At 51.0% G+C, this 23,520-nt stretch overlaps 1 protein-coding gene across 1 annotated transcript in view; it reads right to left on the minus strand.

The window, feature by feature from the left end:
• LOC144488440 (adiponectin receptor protein 1-like) overlaps positions 1-17,863 on the minus strand; it is a gene marked incomplete at its 3' end in the record, with an annotated part of 22,858 nt that extends 4,995 nt beyond the window's left edge. Inside the window, exons 1-3 of the mRNA XM_078206512.1 lie at positions 17,745-17,863; positions 15,895-16,122; positions 6,933-7,079 (exon numbers count right to left, since the gene is read on the minus strand). Of these exons, the coding sequence (XP_078062638.1) occupies positions 6,933-7,079; positions 15,895-16,023 (276 nt within the window). The remainder of the gene's footprint in view (positions 1-6,932; positions 7,080-15,894; positions 16,123-17,744) is intronic.
• Positions 17,864-23,520: the final 5,657 nt, after the last annotated feature.

Below are 23,520 nucleotides of genomic sequence, written 5' to 3' on the forward strand. Positions count from 1 at the left end.
GGGAAGGGAGGGGGACGGAAAGGGCGGGGAAGGGAGGGGGACGGAAAGGGCGGGGAAGGGAGGGGGACGGAAAGGGCGGGGAAGGGAGGGGGACGGAAAGGGCGGGGAAGGGAGGGGGGCGGGGGAGGGAGGTGGTCGGGGGAGGGAGGGGGCGGGGGAGGGTGGGCGAGGGGGCGGAGGAGGGTGGGCGAGGGGGCGAGGAGGGAGGGGGCGAGGGGGCGAGGAGGGAGGGGGCGAGGGGGCGAGGAGGGAGGGGGCGAGGAGGGAGGGGGCGAGGAGGGAGGGGGCGAGGAGGGAGGGGGCGAGGAGGGAGGGGGCGAGGAGGGAGGGGGCGAGGAGGGAGGGGGCGAGGAGGGAGGGGGCGAGGAGGGAGGGGGCGAGGAGGGAGGGGGCGAGGAGGGAGGGGGCGAGGAGGGAGGGGGCGAGGAGGGAGGGGGCAGAGGAGGGAGGGGGCAGGGGAGGGAGGGGCAGGGGAGGGAGGGGGCAGGGGAGGGAGGGGGCAGGGGAGGGAGGGGGCAGGGGAGGGAGGGGGCAGGGGAGGGAGGGGGCAGGGGAGGGAGGGGGCAGGGGAGGGAGGGGGCAGGGAGGGAGGGGGCAGGGGAGGGAGGGGGCAGGGAAGGGAGGGGGCAGGGAAGGGAGGGGGCAGGGAAGGGAGGGGGCAGGGAAGGGAGGGGGCAGGGAAGGGAGGGGCAGGGAAGGAGGGGGCAGGGAAGGGAGGGGGCAGGGAAGGGAGGGGCAGGGGGGATGGGGGGGCAAGAGGGGGAGAGAGGAACAGAGAAAGAGCGAGGGAGGGAGAGAGAGAAAACGAGGGAGGGAGAGGGAGAGAGAAAAAGATCGGGGGGGAGAGAGAGAGAGAGAAAGTGCGAGGGGGGGAGAGAGAAAGTGCGAGGGGGGGAGAGAGAGAGTGAGAAAGAGAGAGGGGGGAAAGGGAGAGAATGAGCGAGAGGGGAGAGAGAGAGACACAGAGAGAGAGCATTAGGGAAATAACTCAATGACATGGCACAGTACTGCACACAGAAGCCAGGGGGTGGGTCACTGAGCTCCAGCACCTCCATGCCACACTCCAGTGCCTGTTCGGGTACACCGAGGGAATACTTAGCCTGGCAATGCACCCTGACTCTGAACACTATCAAACAAACACTGGGTTCAATCTCCAGCTGAATCTAGTTCTGGGTCCACACTCCTGGAAGGGTGTTGTGGCCTCGGGGCAGGGGAGCGTGCGGAGAGAGATTTACCCGATACGCTTCCAGGGGATGAGAGGACTTCAGTTCACTTTGGAGAGGGAGAGAGAGACTGGGAGAAACTGGGATCGTTTTCCTCGGAGCAGGGAAGGTTAAGGGGGGAGATTGAATCGAGGCAGTCACTATCACGAGGGGGTCTCGATCGAGTGAATGAGGAGAAAGTGTTTCCCAGTGGCAGGAGGGTGGGGAACCAGAGAGCGAGGGAGGGGGAGACACAGAGTGAAGAGAATCGGTAAGTGAACCAGAGGCGGGGGGGAGATGGGGAGAATTTTACTGACACGGCGAGTTGTTGTGATCTGGAAGGCGCTGCCTGAGAGGGCGGTGGGAGCAGATTCACCCTCAGAGAGGAGGGAAGAAAATTCAGAGAGATAGGGGAACGGGGAGGGGATATTAATTGGACAGCTATTTCAAAGAGCTGGCATTGGCACATTGGGCTGAATGGCCTATTTTGCCCCTGTGAAGGGCCCCATCTCCATTAGCGTCTGGTCTCCAGTTGGGACTCGAGAGTGTCGTTGTCGGAGGGGGTGTTGATCTACCTCGGGACCCAGTGCCCTGGGATAAAGGTGGCTGAGAAACAAGGGACAGTCAGTCCGTGTTCCTGTTTCTCACCCCACTCCTGTATGGGAGTGCGCTGAAGGTCCTAACACCCAAGAGGACAGACATCAGACGGACTGCTCGCTGTAATGCAGGAAAAGGAACTGTGAACCCCAGTCGCCATGCGAGGAGGAGGAGGAGGTGTGGGAGAGGTAACTGGGGAGTCCCGCTGGGGTGAGAGTGCAGTCTGAACAGCCCGTTAGTTAGAAACGTTTCAAACGCAGATATCAAACTCCTCCTGTACCTTGTGGAAACCCGTTAGCAGCATCGCGCTGGCTTTCTTCCGCAGTTTGAGTCCTGAGCCGTGTCCCTCATTCTGTGTGAGTTTGCCATTCCCCTCATTACTCTCCATGAAACACCGTCCTGGCCACTGATCACTTGAGCATTGGTCTGCCGCACACACACACACAGACACACAGAGACACACACACACACACAGAGACACACACGGAGACACACACGGAGACACACACACAGACACACACACACAGACACACACACACAGACACACACACACAGACACACACACACAGGCACACACACACAGGCACACACACACAGGCACACACACACAGGCACACACACACAGGCACACACACACACACAGACACACACACAGACACACACACAGACACACAGACACACAGAGACACACAGAGACACACACAGAGACACACACAGAGACACACACAGAGACACACACAGAGACACACACAGAGACACACACAGAGACACACACAGAGACACACACAGAGACACACACAGAGACACACACAGACAGACACATCATCAAAACATCAGCAAACCCCAGCCTGAATTTGCTAAAACTGTCACAATAATTAGCGTAACAGTTTTAACAACACCAGGTTAAAGTCCAACAGGTTTATTTGGTAGCATAAGCCATTAGCTTTCGGAGCGCTGCTCCTTCGTCAGATGGAGTGGAAATCTGCTCTCAAACAGAGCACAGAGACACAAAATCAAGTTACAGAATACTGATTAGAATGCGAATCTCCACAACCAACCAGGTCTTAAAGATACAGACAATGTGAGTGGAGGGAGCATTAAGCACAGGTTAAAGTGATGTGTATTGTCTCCAGACAGGACAGCCAGTGAGATTCTGCAAGTCCAGGAGGCAAGCTGTGGGGTTACTGATAGTGTGACATAAACCCAACATCCCGGTTGAGGCCGTCCTCATGTGTGCGGAACTTGGCTATCAGTATCTGCTCAGTGACTCTGCGCTGATCTTCGGGTAAACATTCTCCAAGGCGGCCTTCACGACACACGACAGCGCAGAGTCGCTGAGCAGAAACTGATAGCCAAGTTCCGCACACATGAGGACGGCCTCAACCGGGATGTTGGGTTTATGTCACACTATCAGTAACCCCCACAGTTTGCCTCCTGGACTTGCAGAATCTCACTGGCTGTCCTGTCTGAAGACAATACACATCACTTTAACCTGTGCTTAATGCTCCCTCCACTCACATTGTCTGTATCTTTAAGACCAGGTTGGCTGTAGAGATTCGCATTTTAATCAGTATTCTGTAACTTGATTTTGTGTCTCTGTGCCCTGTTTGAGAGCACATTTCCACTCCATCTGACGAAGGAGCAGCTATCAAATAAACCTGTTGGACTTTAACCTGGTGTTGTATTTACCCCAGTCCAACGCCGGCATCTCCGCATCATGACAATAATTAGCACCATTCGGTCCCTGAACCAGTGTCAATGCATCACACCCCCCCTGCCTGTATACGTAGTGTGTACACGCCAGTCATCGCGCACGCCTCCCAGTGTGTGTACGACAGTCGGTGCATACACCTCCGAGTGTGTACACACCAGTAAGCGCGCACACCTCCCAGTGTGTGCGCGCCGGTCAGTGCGCACAATTCCCAGTATGTACATGCCAGTCAGCGTGCACAGTTCCCGGTGTGTACACGCCAGTCAGCGTGCACACCTCCCAGTGTGTACACACCAGTCAGCATGCACAATTCCCAGTGTGTACACGCCAGTCAGCGTGCACAATTCCCAGTGTGTACACACCAGTCAGCATGCACAATTCCCAGTGCGTACACACCAGTCAGCGTGCACAGTTCCCGGTGTGTACACACCAGTCAGCATGCACAATTCCCAGTGCGTACACACCAGTCAGCGTGCACAGTTCCCGGTGTGTACACGCCAGTCAGCGTGCACACCTCCCAGTGTGTACACACCAGTCAGCATGCACAATTCCCAGTGTGTACACACCAGTCAGCATGCACAATTCCCAGTGTGTACACACCAGTCAGCATGCACAATTCCCAGTGCGTACACACCAGTCAGCATGCACAATTCCCAGTGCGTACACACCAGTCAGCGTGCACAATTCCCAGTGTGTACACACCAGTCAGCGTGCACACCTCCCAGTGTGTACACACCAGTCAGCGTGCACACCTCCCAGTGTGTACACACCAGTCAGCATGCACAATTCCCAGTGCGTACACACCAGTCAGCATGCACAATTCCCAGTGCGTACACACCAGTCAGCATGCACAATTCCCAGTGCGTACACACCAGTCAGCATGCACAATTCCCAGTGCGTACACACCAGTCAGCGTGCACACCTCCCAGTGTGTACACACCAGTCAGCGTGCACACCTCACTGTGTCCCACCATGTGGATATACACACACATCCATCACTCTTCAGTGAATCATAGAATTTTTTTCTCTTATTTATTCTTGGGGTGTGGGCACCGCTGGCTGGGCCGGCATTTATTGCCCATCCTTAAGGGCAGTTAAGAGTCAACCACATTGCTGTGGCTCTGGAGTCACGTGCAGGCCAGACCAGGGTAAGGACAGCAGATTTCCTTCCCTAAAGGGCATCCGTAAACCAGATGGGTCTTTCCGACAATCGACAATGGTTTCATGGTCATCATTAGACTTGTAACTGCAAATATTTATGAATTCAAACCCAGGTCCCCAGAACATCATCCTGGAGTCCCTGGATTACCAGTCCAGCAACAGTGCTGAAGGAGGCCATTTGGCCCATCAGCTCAGCACAGAACCTCAGAACATCTTAACCAGGCCCTATACCCGCAACCCCACATATTTACCCAGCTAATCCCCATAACCTACACATCTCTGGACACTAATTGGCAATTTAGCATGGCCAATCCCCCTAACCTACACATCTTTGGACACTAAGGGACAATTTAAAGTTTTTAAAGTTTAGTGTCACATGTAGGCTTACATTAACACTGCAATGAAGTTGCTGTGAAAATCCCCTAGTCACCACACTCTGGCGCCTGTTCGGGTACACTGAAGGAGAATTTAGCATGGCAAATCCACCTAACCTACACATCTTTGGACTGTGGGAGGAAACCAGGGCACCCGGAGGAAACCCACGCAGACGCGGGGAGAACACAGGCCGGAATCGAAACCAGGTCCCTGGCACTGTGAGGCAACAGTGCCAAACACTGTGCCACCGTGCTGCCGATACCCCTTCAACCACCTTGAGGGAAAGGAATCAGATTGAATTCTACAACCTTCTCCTTCAGTTCAGTCCTGCCGAGCCTCGGAAGACCCAGACAATCCCCGCACCTGCCCTTTACAGAGGCTGCGGATGTGGCAATCCCTTGTTCCGGTACAGACACACACACTCCCCCTCTCCCCACCCTGACACACATCCCCTTCCCCCCCACACACCCACACATATGTCTAACCTGAGACAGGCAGCACCATAACCAGAGAATGAGCTGCCGGTTTGCAGCAAGCAAGCCGCCGTCTATCTGTTTATTTTAACCAAACACCATTGGTCAGGCCGGCTGCTGTGATGTCACAAAGATGCCAAGACAGACTTGAGGAGCCCAGCCTGGAGCTGATCAAAGCAACACTACTGCAGACATTGGAGATCCAAGACAACAAGAGGAAACACTGGATAAACTCAGCAGGTCTGGCAGCATCTGTGCACAGAGAGACACAGTTCAAATGTTTCGGATCTAAATGATCCTTTTAGACAGGTATAAGTAACTACACACTCACACAGGTGTTCTAGAGCAGGGATGGGAGTGACCACACACACGGGCACACAAAATTGTACACACACCAGCACACATACACAAAATTGTGTGTATGTCAACAAAACGAAGGAGATCGTCATCGACTTCAGGAAGCGCAGTGAAGGACATGCCCCTACATCAATGGCAATGAAGTAGAAATGGTCGAGAGCTTCAAGTTTTTAGGTGTCCAGATCACCAACAACCTGTCCCCGGTCCCTCCATGCGGACGCTATAGTTAAGAAAACCCACCAACACCTCTACTTTCTCAGGAGACTAAGAAAACTGTCCGTGACGACTCTCACCAACTTCTACAGATGCACCATAGAAAGCATTCCTTCTGGTTGTATCACAGCTTGGTATGGGGCTTCTGCTCTGCCCAAGACCTCAAGAAACTACAAAGGGTCGTGAACGAAGCCCAGTCCATCACTCAAACCAGCCTCCCACCCATTGACAGTGTCTATACTTCCCGCTGCCTCGGGAAAAGCAGCCAGCATAATCAAGGACCCGCACGCACCCCGGACATTCTCTCTTCCACCTTCTTCCTTGGGGGGAAAAAGATACAAAAGTCTGAGGTCACGTACCAATCGACTCAAGAACAGCTCCTTCCCTGCTGCTGTCAGACTTTTGAATGGACCTACCTTGCATTGAGTTAATCTTTCTCTACACCCTAGCTATGACTGTAACACTACATTCTGCACCCTCTCCTTTCCTTCTCTATGAACGGTATGTTTTGTCCGTATAGTGCAGAAGAAACAATACTTTTCACTATATGCCAATATATGTGACATTAAATCAAATCAAACACACCAGCACACGTAGACACACACACACAAAATTGAACACACGTAGGCATGGACATACACAAAATTGTATACATCGAGATCTCTCCCCCACAACCTCCTTACAATTCAGCCGCAATGTATAGACAATCCCTTTTGATTCTTCTCAACCCCCCGCTCTCCACCCCCCTCTCCGAAACGGGCAGAAGCCAGTTTCTGAAGCTGAGGCCAGGTTTCCACGGGGTGCAGTTCAGAGGGCGCAACACTCCCCGAGGCTGAAGCTCACCTTGAAGACAAACTCCTCCATTTTCTCCATGGCGTGATGAGCTTGCAGTGGCAGTGTGAGCACGTGGACATGGTCCTCCTCCTCCTCCTCCTCCTCCTCCTCCCTCTGTCTATACACACTCTGATCCACCACTCTGTCCGAGTCATCCTGTGGAGGGAAACAGACACCCTTAATCAGCAAGAGTCAGGGGGGGGAAACTCCGTCTGGACCCAACAGCCAAAACATTTCATCTGTGTCCCAGTCAGGAATATCAGCACCCTGACAGTGAGATTTCCGTGCTCATTAGGACAGACATTGTGCCACCTCATTAGGGGTCATTGTAGGGAAGTCAATCATATTGAGAGGAAAGACATTCACCCAGGTAAACATCTGTGTGGTATACACTGAAAATTAGAATCAGTTTATTCTTTTGTCACTGGTTTGACCCAGCACTTATTGCCCATCCCTAATTGCCCCTTCAGAAGATGGTGGGTGAGTCACCTTCTTGAACCTACTGCAGTCACAGAGTCGTAGAATCAGCGCAGAAGAGGCCCTTCGGCCCATCGAGTCTGCACTGACACATTAGAAACACCTGAACTCCCACCTAATCCCACTTCCCAGCACTTGGCCCATAGCCCTGAATGTGATGATCTGCCAAGTGTTCATCCAGGTACTTTTTAAAGGATGTGAGGCCTCCCGCCTCCACCACCCTCCCAGGCAGCGCATTCCAGACCCTCACCACCCTCTGGGTAAAAAAGCTTTTCCTCACATCCCCCCTAAACCTCCTGCCCCTCACCTTGAACCCATGTCCCCTCGTGACTGACCCTTCAACTAAGGGGAACAGCTGCTCCCTATCCACTCTGTCCGTGTTTCTCATAATCTTGTACACCTCGATCAGTTCACCCCTCAGTCTTCTCTGCTCCAGAGAAAACAATCCAAGTCTATCCAACCTCTCTTCATAACTTAAATGTTCCATCCCAGGCTGGTGAATCTCCTCTGCACCCCCTCCAGTGCAATCACATCCTTCCTATAATGTGGTGACCAGAACTGCACACAGTGCTCCAGCTGTGGCCTCACCAAAGTTCGATACAACTCCAACATGACTTCCCTGCTTTTGTAATCTGTGCCTCGATTGATAAAGGCGAGTGTCCCATATGCTTTTTTCACTACCCTATTAACATGCCCTTCCGCCTTCAGAGATCTGTGGACAAACACACCAAGGTCCCTTTATTCCTCAGAACTTCCTAGTGTCCTTCCATTCATTGAATACTTCCTTGTCAAATTACTCCTTACAAAGTGCATCACCTCACACTTTTCAGGGTTAAATTCCATCTGCCACTTATCTGCCCATTTGACCCTTCCGTCTATATCTCCCTGTAGCCCAAGACACTCAGCCTCACTGCTAACCACCCAGCCAATCTTTGTGTCGTCCGCAAACTTACTAATCCTAACCCCCACATAGTCCATATCCTTACTTGAGAAAGGATATACTGGCACTGGAGGGGGTGCAGAGGAGATTCACCAGGTTGATCCCGCAGTTGAGAGGGTTGGCTTATGAGGAGAGACTGAGTAGACTGGGACTATACTCATTGGAATTTAGAAAAATTAGGGAGGATCTTATAGAAACATATAAGATTATGAAGGGAATAGATAAGATAGAAGCAGGGAAGTTGTTTCCACTGGCGGGTGAAACCAGAATTAGGGGGCATGGCCTCAAAATAAGGGGGAGTAGATTTAGGACTGAGTTGAGGAGGAACTTCTTCACCCAAAGGTTTGTGAATCTGTGGAATTCCCTACCCAGTGAAGCAGTTGAAGTTTTTAAAGCAAAGATAGATAGATTTTTGAACAGTAAAGGAATGAAGGGTTATGGTGAGTGGGCGGGTAAGTGGAGCTGAGTCCACAAAAAGATCCGCCATGATCTTACTGAATGGCGGAACAGGCTTGAGGGGCCAGATGGCCTACTCCTGCTCCTAGTTCTTATGTTCATCTATGACATTTATATAAATGACTAATAAAAGGGGACCCAACACAGATCCTTGTGGAACACCACTGGGCACTGGCTTCCAGTCACTCAAGCAGCCATCTGTCATCACCCTCTGTCTCCTACAACTGAGCCAATTTTGAATCCACTTTACCAAACTACCCTGTATATTCCATGAGAATTTACCTTCTTTACAAGTCTCCCATGTGGGACATTGTTAAAGGCTTTGCTGAAATCCACATAAACTACATCGACTGCACTACCCTCACCTACACACTCGGTCACCTCCTCAAAAAATTCAATCTAATTTGTTAGGCATGACCTCCCTCTGATGAAGCCATGCTGACTGTCCCTGATCAAGCCTTGGCTCTCCAAGTGGAGATAGATTCTCTCCTTCAGAGGTTTCTCCAATAGTTTCCCTACCACTGATGTGAGACTCACTGGTCTGTAGTTCCCTGGTTTATCTCTACAACCCTTCTTAAATAGCGAAACCACATGAGCTGTTCTCCAGTCATCTGGAACCTCCCCCGTGGCCAGAGAGGAATTGAAAATTTGGGTCAGAGCCCCTGCAATCTCCCCCCTTGCCTCCCATAGCAGCAGAGGGCACAATTCATCTGGACCTGGAGATTTATCCACTTAAGTGGGGTTAAGTGGAGTTCAGACGAATGAGGCGGGACTGGAGTTCAGACGGATGAGGGGGGAATCTCATAGAGACTTATAAAATTCTAACAGGACTAAACAGGCTAGATGCAGGGAGGATGTTCCCAATGGTGGGGGAGTCCAGAACCAGAGGTCACAGACTGAGGATTCAGGGTAGACCATTTAGAGCATAGAACATAGAACAGTACAGCGCAGTACAGGCCCTTCGGCCCTCGATGTTGCGCCGACCAGTGAAACCAATCTAAAGCCCCTCTAATCTACACTATTCCAATATCATCCATATGTTTATCCAATGACCATTTAAATGCCCTTAATGTTGGCGAGTCCACTACTGCTGCAGGCAGGGCATTCCACGCCCGTACCACTCTCTGAGTGAAGAACCTACCTCTGACATCTGTCCTATATCTATCACCCCTCAATTTAAAGCTATGTCCCCTCGTGCTACCTATCACCATCCGTGCTACTTATCCACCCTATCTAATCCTCTGATCATCTTGTATGCCTCTATTAAGTCACCTCTTAACCTTCTTCTCTCTAACGAAAACAACCTCAAGTCCCTCAGCCTTTCCTCATAAGACTGTCCCACCATGCCAGGCAACATCCTGGTAAATCTCCTCTGCACCCTTTCCAATGCATCCACATCCTTCCTATAATGCGGTGACCAGACCTGTATGCAATACTCCAAGTGCAGCCGCACCAGAGTTTTGTACAGCTGCAACATGACCTCCTGGCTCCGAAACTCAATCCCTCTACCAATAAAAGCTAACACTCCGTACGCCTTCTTAACAACCCTATCAACCTGGGTGCCAACTTTCAGGGATCTATGCACATGGACACCGAGATCTCTCTGTTCATCCATACTACCAAGTATCTTACCATTAGCCCAGTACTCTCTATTCCTGTTACTCCTTCCAAAGTGAATCACCTCACGCTTTTCCGCATTGAACTCCATTTTCCACCTCTCAGCCCAGCTCTGCAGCTTATCTATGTCCCTCTGTCACCTGCCACTTCCCTCCGCACTGTCTACAACTCCACCGACTTTAGTGTCATCCGCAAATGTACTAAATTTAGGACGGAGGTGAGGAGACATTTCTTGACCCAAAGAGTGGTGAGTCTGTGGAATTCATTACCACAGGAAGTAGTTGATGCCAAAACATTGAATGTATTCAAGAGGTGGCTGGATATAGCAGTTGGGGCGAATGGGATCAAAGGTTAAAGAGAAAAAGCAGGATTAGGGTATTGAGTTGGACGATCAGCCATGATCGTAATGAGTGGCAGAACAGGCTCGAAGGGCCAAATGGCCTCCTCCTGCTCCTATCTTCTATGTTTCTATGTTAACGCTGCCAACACTCCAATACCTTGTCCTTCCCTATGTCAATTTGCTCAAGAACCTCTCAGTCTCTCTCTCACTGAATTCCAATCGTCCCATTTTCTTGGGTGAAGACGGATGTGAAGTATTCATTCAACACTCTCCCAATGTCCTCTGGCTTCACTCACAGATTTCCCCCTTGGCCCCGAATGGGTCATAAGCTTTCCCTGCTTATCCTCTTCCCATTAATTTACTTATAGAATATCTTGGGATTTTCCATACTTTTACCAGCCGGAGCTTCCTCATATCCCCTCTTTGCTTTCCTAATTGCTTTCTTAAGCTCCACTCGGCACTTTCTATACCTCACCAATGCCTCCACTGATTTGCTCCCCTTGTACTTTTCAAAGCTTTTCCTTTCCTTCTCATTGTATCCTAAATATCTCTGGTCATCCATGGTTCTCTGGGCTTGTTATTCCCACCTATCACCTTAGAGGGAACATACTGGGCTTGCACCCTCCCCATTTCCTTTTCGAGTTCCCCTCACTGCTCTCCTGTAGATTTTCCCATTAGTAGCTGTTCCCAGTCTACCTTGGCCCAATCGCTCTCCCCCAATCCAAAACCTTTTTTTTTTGTAGCTTGTCTATTTCTTTGTCCATAACAAGTTTAAATTGTACTATGTTGTGATCGCTATTACTAAAATGCTCCCTCACCACCTGTCCGGCTTCATTCCTCAGAATTAGGTCCAGCGCAGCTCCCTCCATTGTTGGACCCTCGACATATTGATCTGAAAAGTTCTCCTGTGCACATCTCAAGAAATCTACTCCATCCAAGCCCTTAATGTTATTGTTACGACACAGAAGCCCTGTGAAAAGCCACGCTGAATCCCCCAAAGAGGAATCCCTCGCCTCGTAATCTGTTAAAAGCGTGTGGGAAGGTGTGAACTGTCCTTCAGTAACGTTTTGTGGGTAACTAACAGAAATACCCCCACACTCACTGCAAAATGAACACTTAACAATTCATTTATTTAACCAACCAGGAACTTTAACTTTATTAAAGTAAGGCTCTATTGGAATGCTGTTCAAATAAACACAAGGATCATTCATTACAAAAAGAAATAATTTAGTCACTCTCAAAAAATATACAAACAGGTTTTGTGGCTTGGGAAAAACCTTTGGAGTTCTTCTGTCGATTCCGCTGTCTATAAGCTCTTTCTGATTTTGGTACCCTTCGTTAGATAGATGGAGAGTTCTCTTGAGAGATATTCTAAGCTGGCCAGGAGCCGCTCTTTCCCTCTCTAGGTGTTGAGAGGTGGCAGCTCTTCAGTTGAACTGCAGGCAGGCAGTTGAGTTCCTTTTTATAACTCTGATGACCTAATCACTTTTCCTACACCCAGATTGGTCTAATGTTGTCAACAGCAAATTCAAATTGGATAGGTTCCTGATGGCTGAGTGTCTTCTTTAAACTGATAGGCTGTCAAAATTCAAAAGCCTGCAAAGCCTGTTACCAAGGCAACCCCGATGCTTGGTCTTTGCGACAAATGTTGCACTCTGTGTACCCTGTAGGCATCCAATCACTGAACACAAAACCAGCTTTTAAAGGGGCCACACTTCACAAATTCAACTTCACAACACTATGCATATCCCAGTTAATGTTGGGAAAGTTGAAATCACCTAATAACCCTATTGTTATTGTTTTACACAGCTCCACAAATTGAGCACATATTTGCTCCTCAATATCCCTCTGATTATCTGGGGTCTATAATAAACACCTTACAATGTGGCTGCCCTTTTCTTACTCCTAAGCTGTGCCCACAAAGCTTCATCTGATGCCCCCTCCAAGGTATCATCTCTCCTTACTGCAGTGACTGACTCCTTAACTAATAATGCAATGTCTCCTCCTCCTCTTTTACTTCCTCCCCTGTCTCGCCTGAAGATTCTATATCCCGGAATGCTGAGTCCCGTGTGGTGCAGGTACACCCATGGCGCTGTTAGGGAGGGAGTTCCAGGATTTCGACCCAGCGACAGTAAAGGAATGGCCGATATATTTCCAAGTCGGGATGGTGATTAGCTTGGAGGGGGAACCTGCAGGTGGTGGTGTTCCCCATGTGTCTGCTGCCACCCCCCTTTGTCCTTCTTGATGGTGGAGGTGGCGGGTTTGGAAGGTGCTGTTAAAGGAACCTTGGTGAGTCGCTGCAGTGCATCCTGTAGACGGTACACACGGCTGTCACTGTGTGTCGGTGGTGGAGGGAGTGAGTGTTTGTGGTTAGCGTGTCGATCGAGCGGGGCTGCTTTGTCCTGGATGGTGTTGAGCTTCTTGAATGTTGTTGGAGCCGCACCCATCCAGGCAAGTGGAGAGTATTCCATCACACTCCTGACTTGTGTCCGTGTAGATGGTGGACAGGCTCTGGGGAGTCAGGAGATGAGTTATTCTCCGCAGGATTCCCAGCCTCTGACCTGCTCTGGGAGCCACAGTATTTATCTGGCAGGGTCCCAGTTCAGTTTCTGGTCAATGGTAACCCTTCCTCGGGATGTTAATAGTTGGGGGTGTGGGGGATGGGACGGGGGGGGGGGGGCGAATTCAGCGATGATAATTGTGTAATTTTATGCAAGTGATGGGCATTATCTGGGGATTCACTTGAGTCACTGCTAAAATAGACACAGGCTAAAGCTCTGGCTGTTGAGTTAGGAAACGGATACTTGTAACATGCAATTCCATAAATAAATGCTGAAGTGTGTAAAGATTGGCTCTAGTTCTATCCTTCACCAGCTGGCGTCCTGCGGAGAACATCCTTACAATGAGGTATATGTGGAGAGTTATAATATACTGTAAAGACACTCAAGTGGAAAGAGCCGTGAAGAAGGCCTATAGTGTGTTAGCTTTTATTAACAGGGGGTTGGAGTTTAAGAGCCGTGGGGTTATGCTGCAACTGTACAGGACCTTGGTGAGACCACATTTGGAATATTGTGTGCAGTTCTGGTCACCTCACTATAAGAAGGATGTGGAAGCGCTGGAAAGAGTGCAAAGGAGATTTACCAGGATGCTGCCTGGTTTGGAGGGTAGGTCTTATGAGGAAAGGTTGAGGGAGCTAGGGCTGTTCTCTCTGGAGCGGAGGAGGCTGAGGGGAGACTTAATATAGGTTTATAAAATGATGAAGGGGATAGATAGAGTGAACGTTCAAAGACTATTTCCTCGGGTGGATGGAGCTATTACAAGGGGGCATAACTATAGGGTTCGTGGTGGGAGATATAGGAAGGATATCAGAGGTAGGTTCTTTACGCAGAGAGTGGTTGGGGTGAGGAATGGACTGCCTGCAGTGATAGTGGAGTCAGACACTTTAGGAACATTTAAGCGGTTATTGGATAGGCACATGGAGCACACCAGGATGATAGGGAGTGGGATAGTTTGATCTTGGTTTCAGATAAAGCTCGGCACAACATCGTGGGCTGAAGGGCCTGTTCTGTGCTGTACTGTTCTATGTTCTATGTTCTAAAATCCTGGAGGGGGTTTAATGGGTTGAGATGGACAGGCTGTTTCCTCTGGCTAAACCGTCTACAACACGGGGTCAGGATAAGGAGCGAGATGAGGATGTGTTTCACTGAGAGAGTTGTGAATCTTTGGAATTTGTTATCCCAGAGGGTTGTGGATGTTTAGTCTGTGTCTATTTGTGCTTTGTAGAAAGGCACTTGGGTCATGTTTCTTGTGCAGGACTCGTTTTAGCAGTTTGTTTTTATTATCAATGCTGTTTTGTCTGCATCCAGCTGCCCTGCTGTTACTGCAACAGCATAATTGATCCCAAGTGCTAGAATGTTTGTTTTAATCTGGACTAATGCTGTTCAGTTATTTTAGTGTTTTCCCTCGGGGTGGGGCTTGAGTGGGTTGATTGACAAGTAAGATCGTGTGACTGGGTGGAGCTGGGCTCACACACAAAAATCAAGTCAGTCGCTGCTTGGAAGCTGCAGAGAGAAGTAGCCCTTTCTCTCTCTGAAGTCTGGAGACTGGGATCTGCCAGAGACTAGCTTGATCCTCTAAAGTTCTGCTGTTTGAGGATATTTCCTTCCCTGGAAATTGTTGTATGGGAGTCAGAAGACAGGTGTCTCTCTGTATCTGTCCAGAGGGGTTAAAAAGCTGGAAATGTAGCATCCACTTGAGCATATCTGTTTTGTGTTGATTCTGAAGAGGAATTTACGCCTATGAGGATATTGCTTACATTGGAACTATAGAGATGGATAGCTGCTAAGAATTATGCTTTATGTTTAAGTATTTTAATTGGTAAAAGTTATGCTAATTCTTTCTGTTACATTCTAACTGTGTTCTTAAATAAAGTTTGTTTTAGTAAAAGCTTCCTCGTTGATCACTAGAATCACACCTCGAGCAAAACACATTATGCTCACCCTAATGCCAAAAATTGAAAAGGTGTTGGGGTCTAGGCTAACTTCATAATATTCCTTGGAATTTCTGATCTGGTCCCGAACAAATTTGATGCTGAGATGGACAGAGATCAGCTTTGATCACATTGAAGGGTGCAACAGGGGCAAGGGGCAGAATGGACCACTTCTGCTCCTATTTATTATCTAATGTATCATGCTGTTCAGTCCATCACACGGCAACTCACCCAGACTCCTTAGGCAGTACCTTCCAAACCCACCACCTCGACCATTTAGAAGGACAAGGGCAGCAGATACCTGGGAACACCGCCACCTGGAGGTTCCCCTTCGACTCACTCACCATCCCGACTGGGAAATATATCGGCCGTTCCTTCACTGTGACTGGGTCAAAATCCTGGAACTCCCTCTCTAACAGCGCCGTGGGTGTACCTACACCGCACGGGACTCAACATTCCAGGATGTAGAATTCTCAGGCGAGACAGAGGAGGAGGCAATGCCTACACCACACAGGGACTGCAACAGGTTCAAGGTGGCGGCTCACCGGCCACCTTCAAGGGGCGATTAGGGGTGGGTGATTGCATTGACTACGTGCCAACCAGTACACGCGCACTACTGCGGGAATGTGTAAATTGGAAACACGTTACTCACACATTTCACACTCTCCTCCCCATCGTGTAACGTGGTGAATGCTGCACGTTCCAGCTGCTTCTGGGATCTTCCTTGGCTGTTTTTGGAAGCTGCCCATTGGCCAAGGTGGCCGGAGCTGCTGGTGAACATGGCAACAGTAGGGTATGGGCTGCCTGCGCAGACCAGGAGGCAGACTCTACACCTCGAAAGCTCGAGAAACCTTCTTCCCCGCAGTCCTCATCTTAGCTTCTGTCGAGAGAGAGAAGATAGGGGCAGTAGTTAATCTATCAGCAATACCCTGCTGCTTCTGCCCCCTCGGGACCCTGTCATCCCTCTGGCCCCCTGCAGGGGAGGGGGGCATTTACTCAATATCCTCTCCAGGTGAGGGGGGTATTTGCCCAATATCCTCCGGGGTGAGGAGGGTATTTGCACAATATCCCCCCCGGGTGAAGGTTATTTGCCCGATAACGCCCCGGGTGAGGGGGTAATTGCACGATATCCGTCCCGTTCCCCCCCCCCGTCCCCCGGCTGAGGGGGTATTTGCCCGATATCCCCCCCCAGGGGAGGGGGTGTTTGCCCGATATCTCCCCCAGGTGAGGGGGTATTTGCCCAATATCCCCCTTTGTGAGGGGGGGGTATTTGCCCGATATCCCCCCCCCCCCGGGTGAGGGGTATTTGCCCGGTATCCCCCCAGGTGAGGGGGTATTTGCCCGATATCCCCCCGGGTGAGGGGGTATTTGCCCGATATTCCCCAGGTGAGGCGGGTATTCACCCAATATTCCCATGGGTGAGGGGGTATTTGCTGGTATCCCCCGGGTGAGGGGGCATTTGCCTGATAGCCCCCCCGGGGTGAGAGGTATTTGCCCGATTCCCCCCCCAGGTGAGGGGATATTTGCCCGATATCCCCCGGGTGAGGGGGTATTTGCCCGCTATTCCCATGGGTGAGGGGGTATTTGCCCGATATCCCCCCAGGTGAGGCGGGTGTTTACCCGATATCCCCCCCAGGTGAGGCGCGTATCCCTCCCCGGGTGAGGAGTTATGCACCTGATATCTCCCCCAGGTGAGGAGTTATGCATCTAAAAACTCCCCCAGGTGAGGCAGGTATGCATCTGATATCTCGCCCAGGTGAGGGGGGTATTTGCCCAATATTGCCCCAGGTGAGGAGGGTATTTGCCTGATATCGCCCTGGGTGAGGAGGGTATTTTCCCAATATCGCCCGGGGTGAGGGGGGTATTTGCCCGATATCGCCCTGGCTGAGGGGGGGGGGGGTATTTGCCCAATATCCCCTCCGGGCGAGGGGGGTATCCACCCGATTTTCCCCAGGTGAGGGGGTATTAACCCCATATCCCTTCTGGGCAAAGGGGTTATTTATCCCATATCCCCTCTGGGCAAGGGTGTATTAACCCCATATCCTCTCCAGGTGGGGAGTATTTACCCCAGATCCTCTCCCGGTGAGGGGTATTTACCCCATATCCTCTCCACGTGAGCGGTATTTACCCCATATCCTCTCCACGTGAGCGGTATTTACCCCATATCCTCGCCAGGTGGGGAGTATTTACCCCAGATCCTCTCCAGGTGAGCGGTATTTACCCCATATCCTCTCCAAGTGATGAGTATTTACCCCATATCCTCTCCACGTGAGCGGTATTTACCCCATATCCTCTCCAGGTGGGGAGTATTTACCCCATATCCTCTCCAGGTGGGGAGTATTTACCCCATATCCTCTCCAGGTGAGCGGTATTTACCCCATATCCTCTCCAGGTGGGGAGTATTTACCCCATATCCTCTCCAGGTGATGAGTATTTACCCCATATCCTCTCCAGGTGAGGAGTATTTACCCCATATCCTCTCCAGGTAAGGGGGATATTTACCTGATGCCCCTCTCCAGGTGAGTGGAGGGGGGGGCGCGGGGAAGAAGGCCCGGCCCGGCCCGGCCTCGCAGCCCCGGAGCCCAAGCTCAACCAAAGGCCGGCCTGCGACGCTTGGGTCCAAAGACGGAGCTCGGAGCCCCGAAGGAAGGCCGCAGCGCGGAGCTCGGCGCTGGAGCCCAGAGGGAAAAAGAGAAGGAGGTGGCGCCCAGGGACGGAGCTCGGAGATGGAGCCGAGAGGACAGACACGGAGCTCCGAGCTGGGGACACGCACCTGCTCCAACGGTCGGTGCGTGCGCGAGCCGGCCGAGCCCACGGCCCTTCGACCAATCAGCGGGTTGTAGGGCGGGGCACTCAACGGATGGACGTGCCGGGGAACCAATGGGAGAACGGTCGGCGACCGCTCTTTGCCAATCGCAGAGAGGCTGGGGGGCGGGACCTGGCGCCCTGGGCGAAAACAACCCACCGGTCAATCAATGGACCAATCAAGAATCAGCATGGGCAGGCGAAGTGAATGACAGACAGCTGCCTTCACCAATCGCCGCCGCCAACAGGTGGGACGCTGCAAGTTGATTGGCCAGAACGCCAAACATAAGCAAAAGGAGGGCGAGGACTTGTTGTGATTGACAGAAGCCACAGCCAATGGGAGGGGAGGTTGGTTGAATTGGGTCTTTGTCTTGGTTGGTCAATTAAGCATCATCAGCAATGGGGGCGTGGCCTCAATAATTGGGGCGTGTCCTCATTGATTGGGGGTGTGGGTTATTGATGGGGGCGTGGCCTATTGATTAGTGGCATGGCTTATGATTAGGGGGCATGTCCTCATTGATTAAGGGCGTGGCTTATTGATTAGGGGTGTGTCCTATTGATTGGGACATGTCCTTATCATTCGGGGTTGCCTGACAGGCGAGGACTCTTAAAGGGACCCCGTGCTGAAAATTCAGCACCAGCCGGGCCCAGCCCAAGAGCAACTCTCAATAAAATTTCCTGCATGCTACTCTGAATCTAGGCGTGCGAACCAAGTCTTTTTCTCTGTTAAAACCCACAACCCCTGTCGATCGTTAGGGCATTACGGACCCGCTAAACCACAGCTCATGGCTGAGCGTTGGTGCGCAGTGTTTTACAGGAGGAGATTGGTGGCCAGAGTTCTGGCGAATCATATGACTATAGATAGGCCTTTAAACTAAACAGTGGGGGGGGGGGAGGGTTCAGTTGTATGGAAAATTAGAAAATCAAAGTTAAAGGAGAGGGTAGAAGTGCAGGTTAATGGAGCTGAGGGCTTGGGAAAGGTTAGTAAAGTTTCAAGACCACGGAACAGAACAGAGAGTATAGAAGGTGACAGGAATCTAACCTCAGGCAGAGCAAAAAAGGTGACCAGTATGAGAAGGGAGATGGTCAATGCCGGACTGAGGGTGTTGTACCTAAATGCGCCCAGTATACAGAACAAGGTAAATGAGTTTGTTGCACACATTGAAGTCATAGAATCATAGAAAGTCATAGAAACCCTACAGTGCAGAAGGAGGCCATTCGGCCCATCGAGTCTGCACCGACCACAATCCCACCCAGGCCCTACCCCCACATATTTACCCGCTAATCCACGCATCTCAGAACTCTAAGGGGCAATTTTTAACCTGGCCAATCAACCTAACCCACACATCTTTGGACTGTGGGAGGAAACCGGAGCACCCGGAGGAAACCCACGCAGACACGAGGAGAATATGCAAACTCCACACAGACAGTGACCCGAGCCGGGAATCGAACCCGGGACCCTGGAGCTGTGAAGCAGCAGTGCTAACCACTGCGCTACCGTGCCGCCCCTGAAATTGGCCGGTACGATGTTGTGGGCCTCACAGAGACATGGCTGCAAGGGGATCAGGGCTGGCATCTAAATATCCAAGGATATGTGTCCTATCAGAAGGACAGGCAGATGGGCAAAGGGGGCGGGGTTGCATTGTTAGTAAGGAATGAAGTTAAATCGATAGCAAGAAGTGATATAGGATCAGAAGGCATAGAATCTCTGTGGGTAGAGTTGAGGAATGGCAAAGGTAAAAAGACCCTGATGGGAGTTATGTACAGGCCCCCTCGCAGTCGTCAGGATGTGGGGCACAAAATAAAGATGGAAAAGGCATGTTAGAAAGGCAATATTATAATAATCATGTGGGACTTCAATATGCAGGTGGACTGGGAAAATCAAGTAGGAAAGGGATTTGTGGAGCGACGGAGGTTGAGGGGAGACCTGATAGAAGTCTACAAGATTATGAGAGGCATGGACAGAGTGGATAGTCAGCAGCTTTTCCCCAGGGTGGAAGAGTCAATTGCTCGGGGGCACAGGTTTAAGGTGCGAGGGGCAAGGTTTAAAGGAGATGTACGAGGCAGATCTTTTACACAGAGGGTGGTGGGTGCCTGGAACCCGTTGCTGGGGGAGGTCGTGGAAGCAGGTACGGTACTGAGTTTTAAGGAGCGTCTTGACAAGTACATGAATAGGATGGCAATAGAGGGATATGGTCCCCGGAAGGGTAGGGGGTTTTAGTTAAGTTGGGCAGCGTGGTCGGTGCAGGCTTGGAGGGCCGAAGGGCCTGTTCCTGTGCTGTACTTTTCTTTGTTCTTTTAATGTCTAAGAGATGGTTTTTTGGGGCAGCTTGTGACAGAGCCTACTAGGGAACAGGCAATTCTGGATTTGGTGATGTGTAATGAGGCAGACTTGATTAGGGAACTTAAGGTGAAGGAACCCTAAGGGAGCAGTGACCACAATATGATAGAATTTACCCTGCAGTTTGAGAGGGAGAAGCTGGAATCAGATGTAACGGTATTACAATTAAATAAAGGTAACTACAAAGACATGAGGGAGGAGCTGGACAGAGTTGATTGGAAAGGGAGCCGAGCAGGAAAGACAGCGGAACAGCAATAGCAGGAGTTTTTGGGAGTTATTCAGGGGGCAGAACAGAAATACATCCCAAGGAGGAGGAAACATGCTAAGGGGAGGACGAGTTAGCCATGGCTGACGAGGGAAGTCAAGGACAGCATAAAAGCAAAAGAAAAAGCATACAAAGTGGCGAGGATTAGTGGGAAGCCAGAGGATTGGGAAGCCTTTAAAAGCGAGCAGAGGACAACTAAAAAAACAATAAGTGGGGGTGGGGGGGGGGGGGGGGGGGAGAAGATGAAATATGAGTGTAAGCTAGCTAGTAATATAAAAGAAGATAGGAAGAGTTTTTTTCAATATATAAAGGGTAAGGGAGAGGCAAAAATAGCCATTGGACCACTGGAAAATGAGGCTGGAGAAGTAATAATAGGAAACAAAGCAATGGCAGAGGAACTGAATAGTTACTTTGCATCACTCTTCACGGTGGAAGACACCAGTGGGATGCCAGAGCTCCAGGAGAGTCAGGGGGCACAGGTGAGTGTAGTGGTCATCACTAAGGAGAAGGTTCTGGGGAAACTGAAAGGTCTGAAGGTGGATAAACCACCTGGACCGGATGGACTACACCCCAGGGTTCTAAAATAGATAGCTGAGGAAATTGTGGAGGCATTGGTGGCGATCTTTCAGGAATCACTGGAGGCAGGGAGGGTCCCAGAGGACTGGAAAGTAGCTAATGTAACACCGCTGTTTAAGAAGGGAGGGAGGCAGCAGATGGGAAATTATAGGCCGGTTAGCCTGACTTCGGTCATTGGCAAGATTTTAGAGTCCATTATTAGAGATGAGATTGCGGAGTACTTGGAAGTGCATGATAAAGTAGGACTGAGTCAGCACGGCTTTGTCAAGGGGAGATCATGTCTGACAAATCAGTTAGAGTTCTTTGCGGAGGTAACAAGGAAATTAGATAAAGGAGAGCCAGTAGATGTGATTTATTTAGATTTCCAGAAGGCCTTTGACAAGGTGCCGCATAGGAGACTGTTAAATAAGTTAAGAGCCCATGGTGTTAAGGGTAAGATCCTGGCATGGATAGAGGATTGGCTGACTGGCAGAAGGCAGAGAGTGGGGATAAAGGGGTCTTTCTCAGGGTGGCAGCCGGTGACTAGTGGTGTGCCTCAGGGGTCAGTGCTGGGACCACAACTTTTCACAATATACATTAACGATTTGGAGGAAGGAACTGAAAGCACTGTTGCTAAGTTTGCTAAAAGGCCTCACTGTCCGGGAGTGAATCCTAAACAGGCCCCACTGTCGGGGAGTGAATCCTAAACAGGCCTAACTGTCCGGGAGTGAATCCTAAACAGGCCCCACAGTCGGGGAGTGAATCCTAAACAGGCCTCACTGTCCGGGAGTGAATCCTAAACAGCTCTCAAGTTCCGGGAGTGAATCCTAAACAGGCCCCACTGTCCGGGAGTGAATCCTAAACAGGCCCCACTGGCCGAGAGAGGATGCTGAACAGGCCAAACTGTCCGGGAGTGAATCCTAAACCGGCCCCACTTTCCGGGAGTGAATCCTAAACATTCCTCACTGTCTGGGAGTGAATCCTAAACAGGCCTCACTGTCCGGGAGTGAATGCTAAACAGGCCTCACTGTCCGGGAGTGAATCCTAAACAGGCCTCACTGTCCGGGAGTGAATTCTGAACAGGCCTCACTGTCCGAGAGTGAATGCTAAACAGGCCTCACTGTCCGGGAGTGAATTCTGAACAGGCCTCACTGTCCGGGAGTGAATCCTAAACAGGCCTCACTGTCCGGGAGTGAATCCTAAACAGGCCTCACTGTCCGGGAGTGAATCCTAAACAGGCCTCACTGTCCGGGAGTGAATTCTGAACAGGCCTCACTGTCCGGGAGTGAATCCTAAACAGGCCTCACTGTCCGAGAGTGAATGCTAAACAGGCCTCACTGTCCGGGAGTGAATTCTGAACAGGCCTCACTGTCCGGGAGTGAATCCTAAACAGGCCTCACTGTCCGGGAGTGAATCCTAAACAGGCCTCACTGTCCGGGAGTGAATTCTGAACAGGCCTCACTGTCCGGGAGTGAATCCTAAACAGGCCTCACTGTCCGGGAGTGAATTCTGAACAGGCCTCACTGTCCGAGAGTGAATGCTAAACAGGCCCCACTGTCCGGAGTGTATCCTAATTAGGCTCCACTGTCCGGGAGTGAATCCTAACCAAGCCCCACTGTCCGGGTGTGAATCCTAAACAGGCCTCACTGTCCGGGAGTGAATCCTAAAGAGACCCCACTGTCCAGGAGTGAACCCTAAACAGGCCTCACTGTCTGGGAGTGAATCCTAAACAGGCCTCACTGTCCAATTGTGAATCCTAAACAGGCTCCACTGTCCAGGAGTGAATCCTAAACAGGCCTCACTGTCCGGGAGTGAATGCTAAACAGGCCCCACTGTCCGGAGTGTATCCTAAACAGGCCTCACTGTCCGGGAGTGAATGCTAAACAGGCCCCACTGTCCGGAGTGTATCCTAATTAGGCTCCACTGTCCGGGAGTGAATCCTAACCAAGCCCCACTGTCCGAGAGTGAATCCTAAACAGTCCTCACTGTCCGGGAGTGAATCCTAAACAGGCCTCACTGTGTGGGAGTGAATCCTAAACAGGCCTCACTGTCTGGGAGTGAATCCTAAAGAGGCCTCACTGTCCGGGAGTGAATCCTAAACAGGCCTCACTGTTCGGGAGTGAATCCTAAACAGTCCTCACTGTCCGGGAGTGAATCCTAAACAGGCCTCACTGTGTGGGAGTGAATACTAAACAGGCCTCACTGTCTGGGAGTGAATCCTAAAGAGGCCTCACTGTCCGGGAGTGAATCCTAAACAGGCCTCACTGTTCGGGAGTGGACCCAAAACAGGCCTCACTGTCCGGAAGTGGACC

This window comes from Mustelus asterias, unplaced genomic scaffold (assembly GCF_964213995.1).
Source record: "Mustelus asterias unplaced genomic scaffold, sMusAst1.hap1.1 HAP1_SCAFFOLD_1567, whole genome shotgun sequence".
NCBI classification, from domain to species: Eukaryota; Metazoa; Chordata; class Chondrichthyes; order Carcharhiniformes; family Triakidae; genus Mustelus; species Mustelus asterias.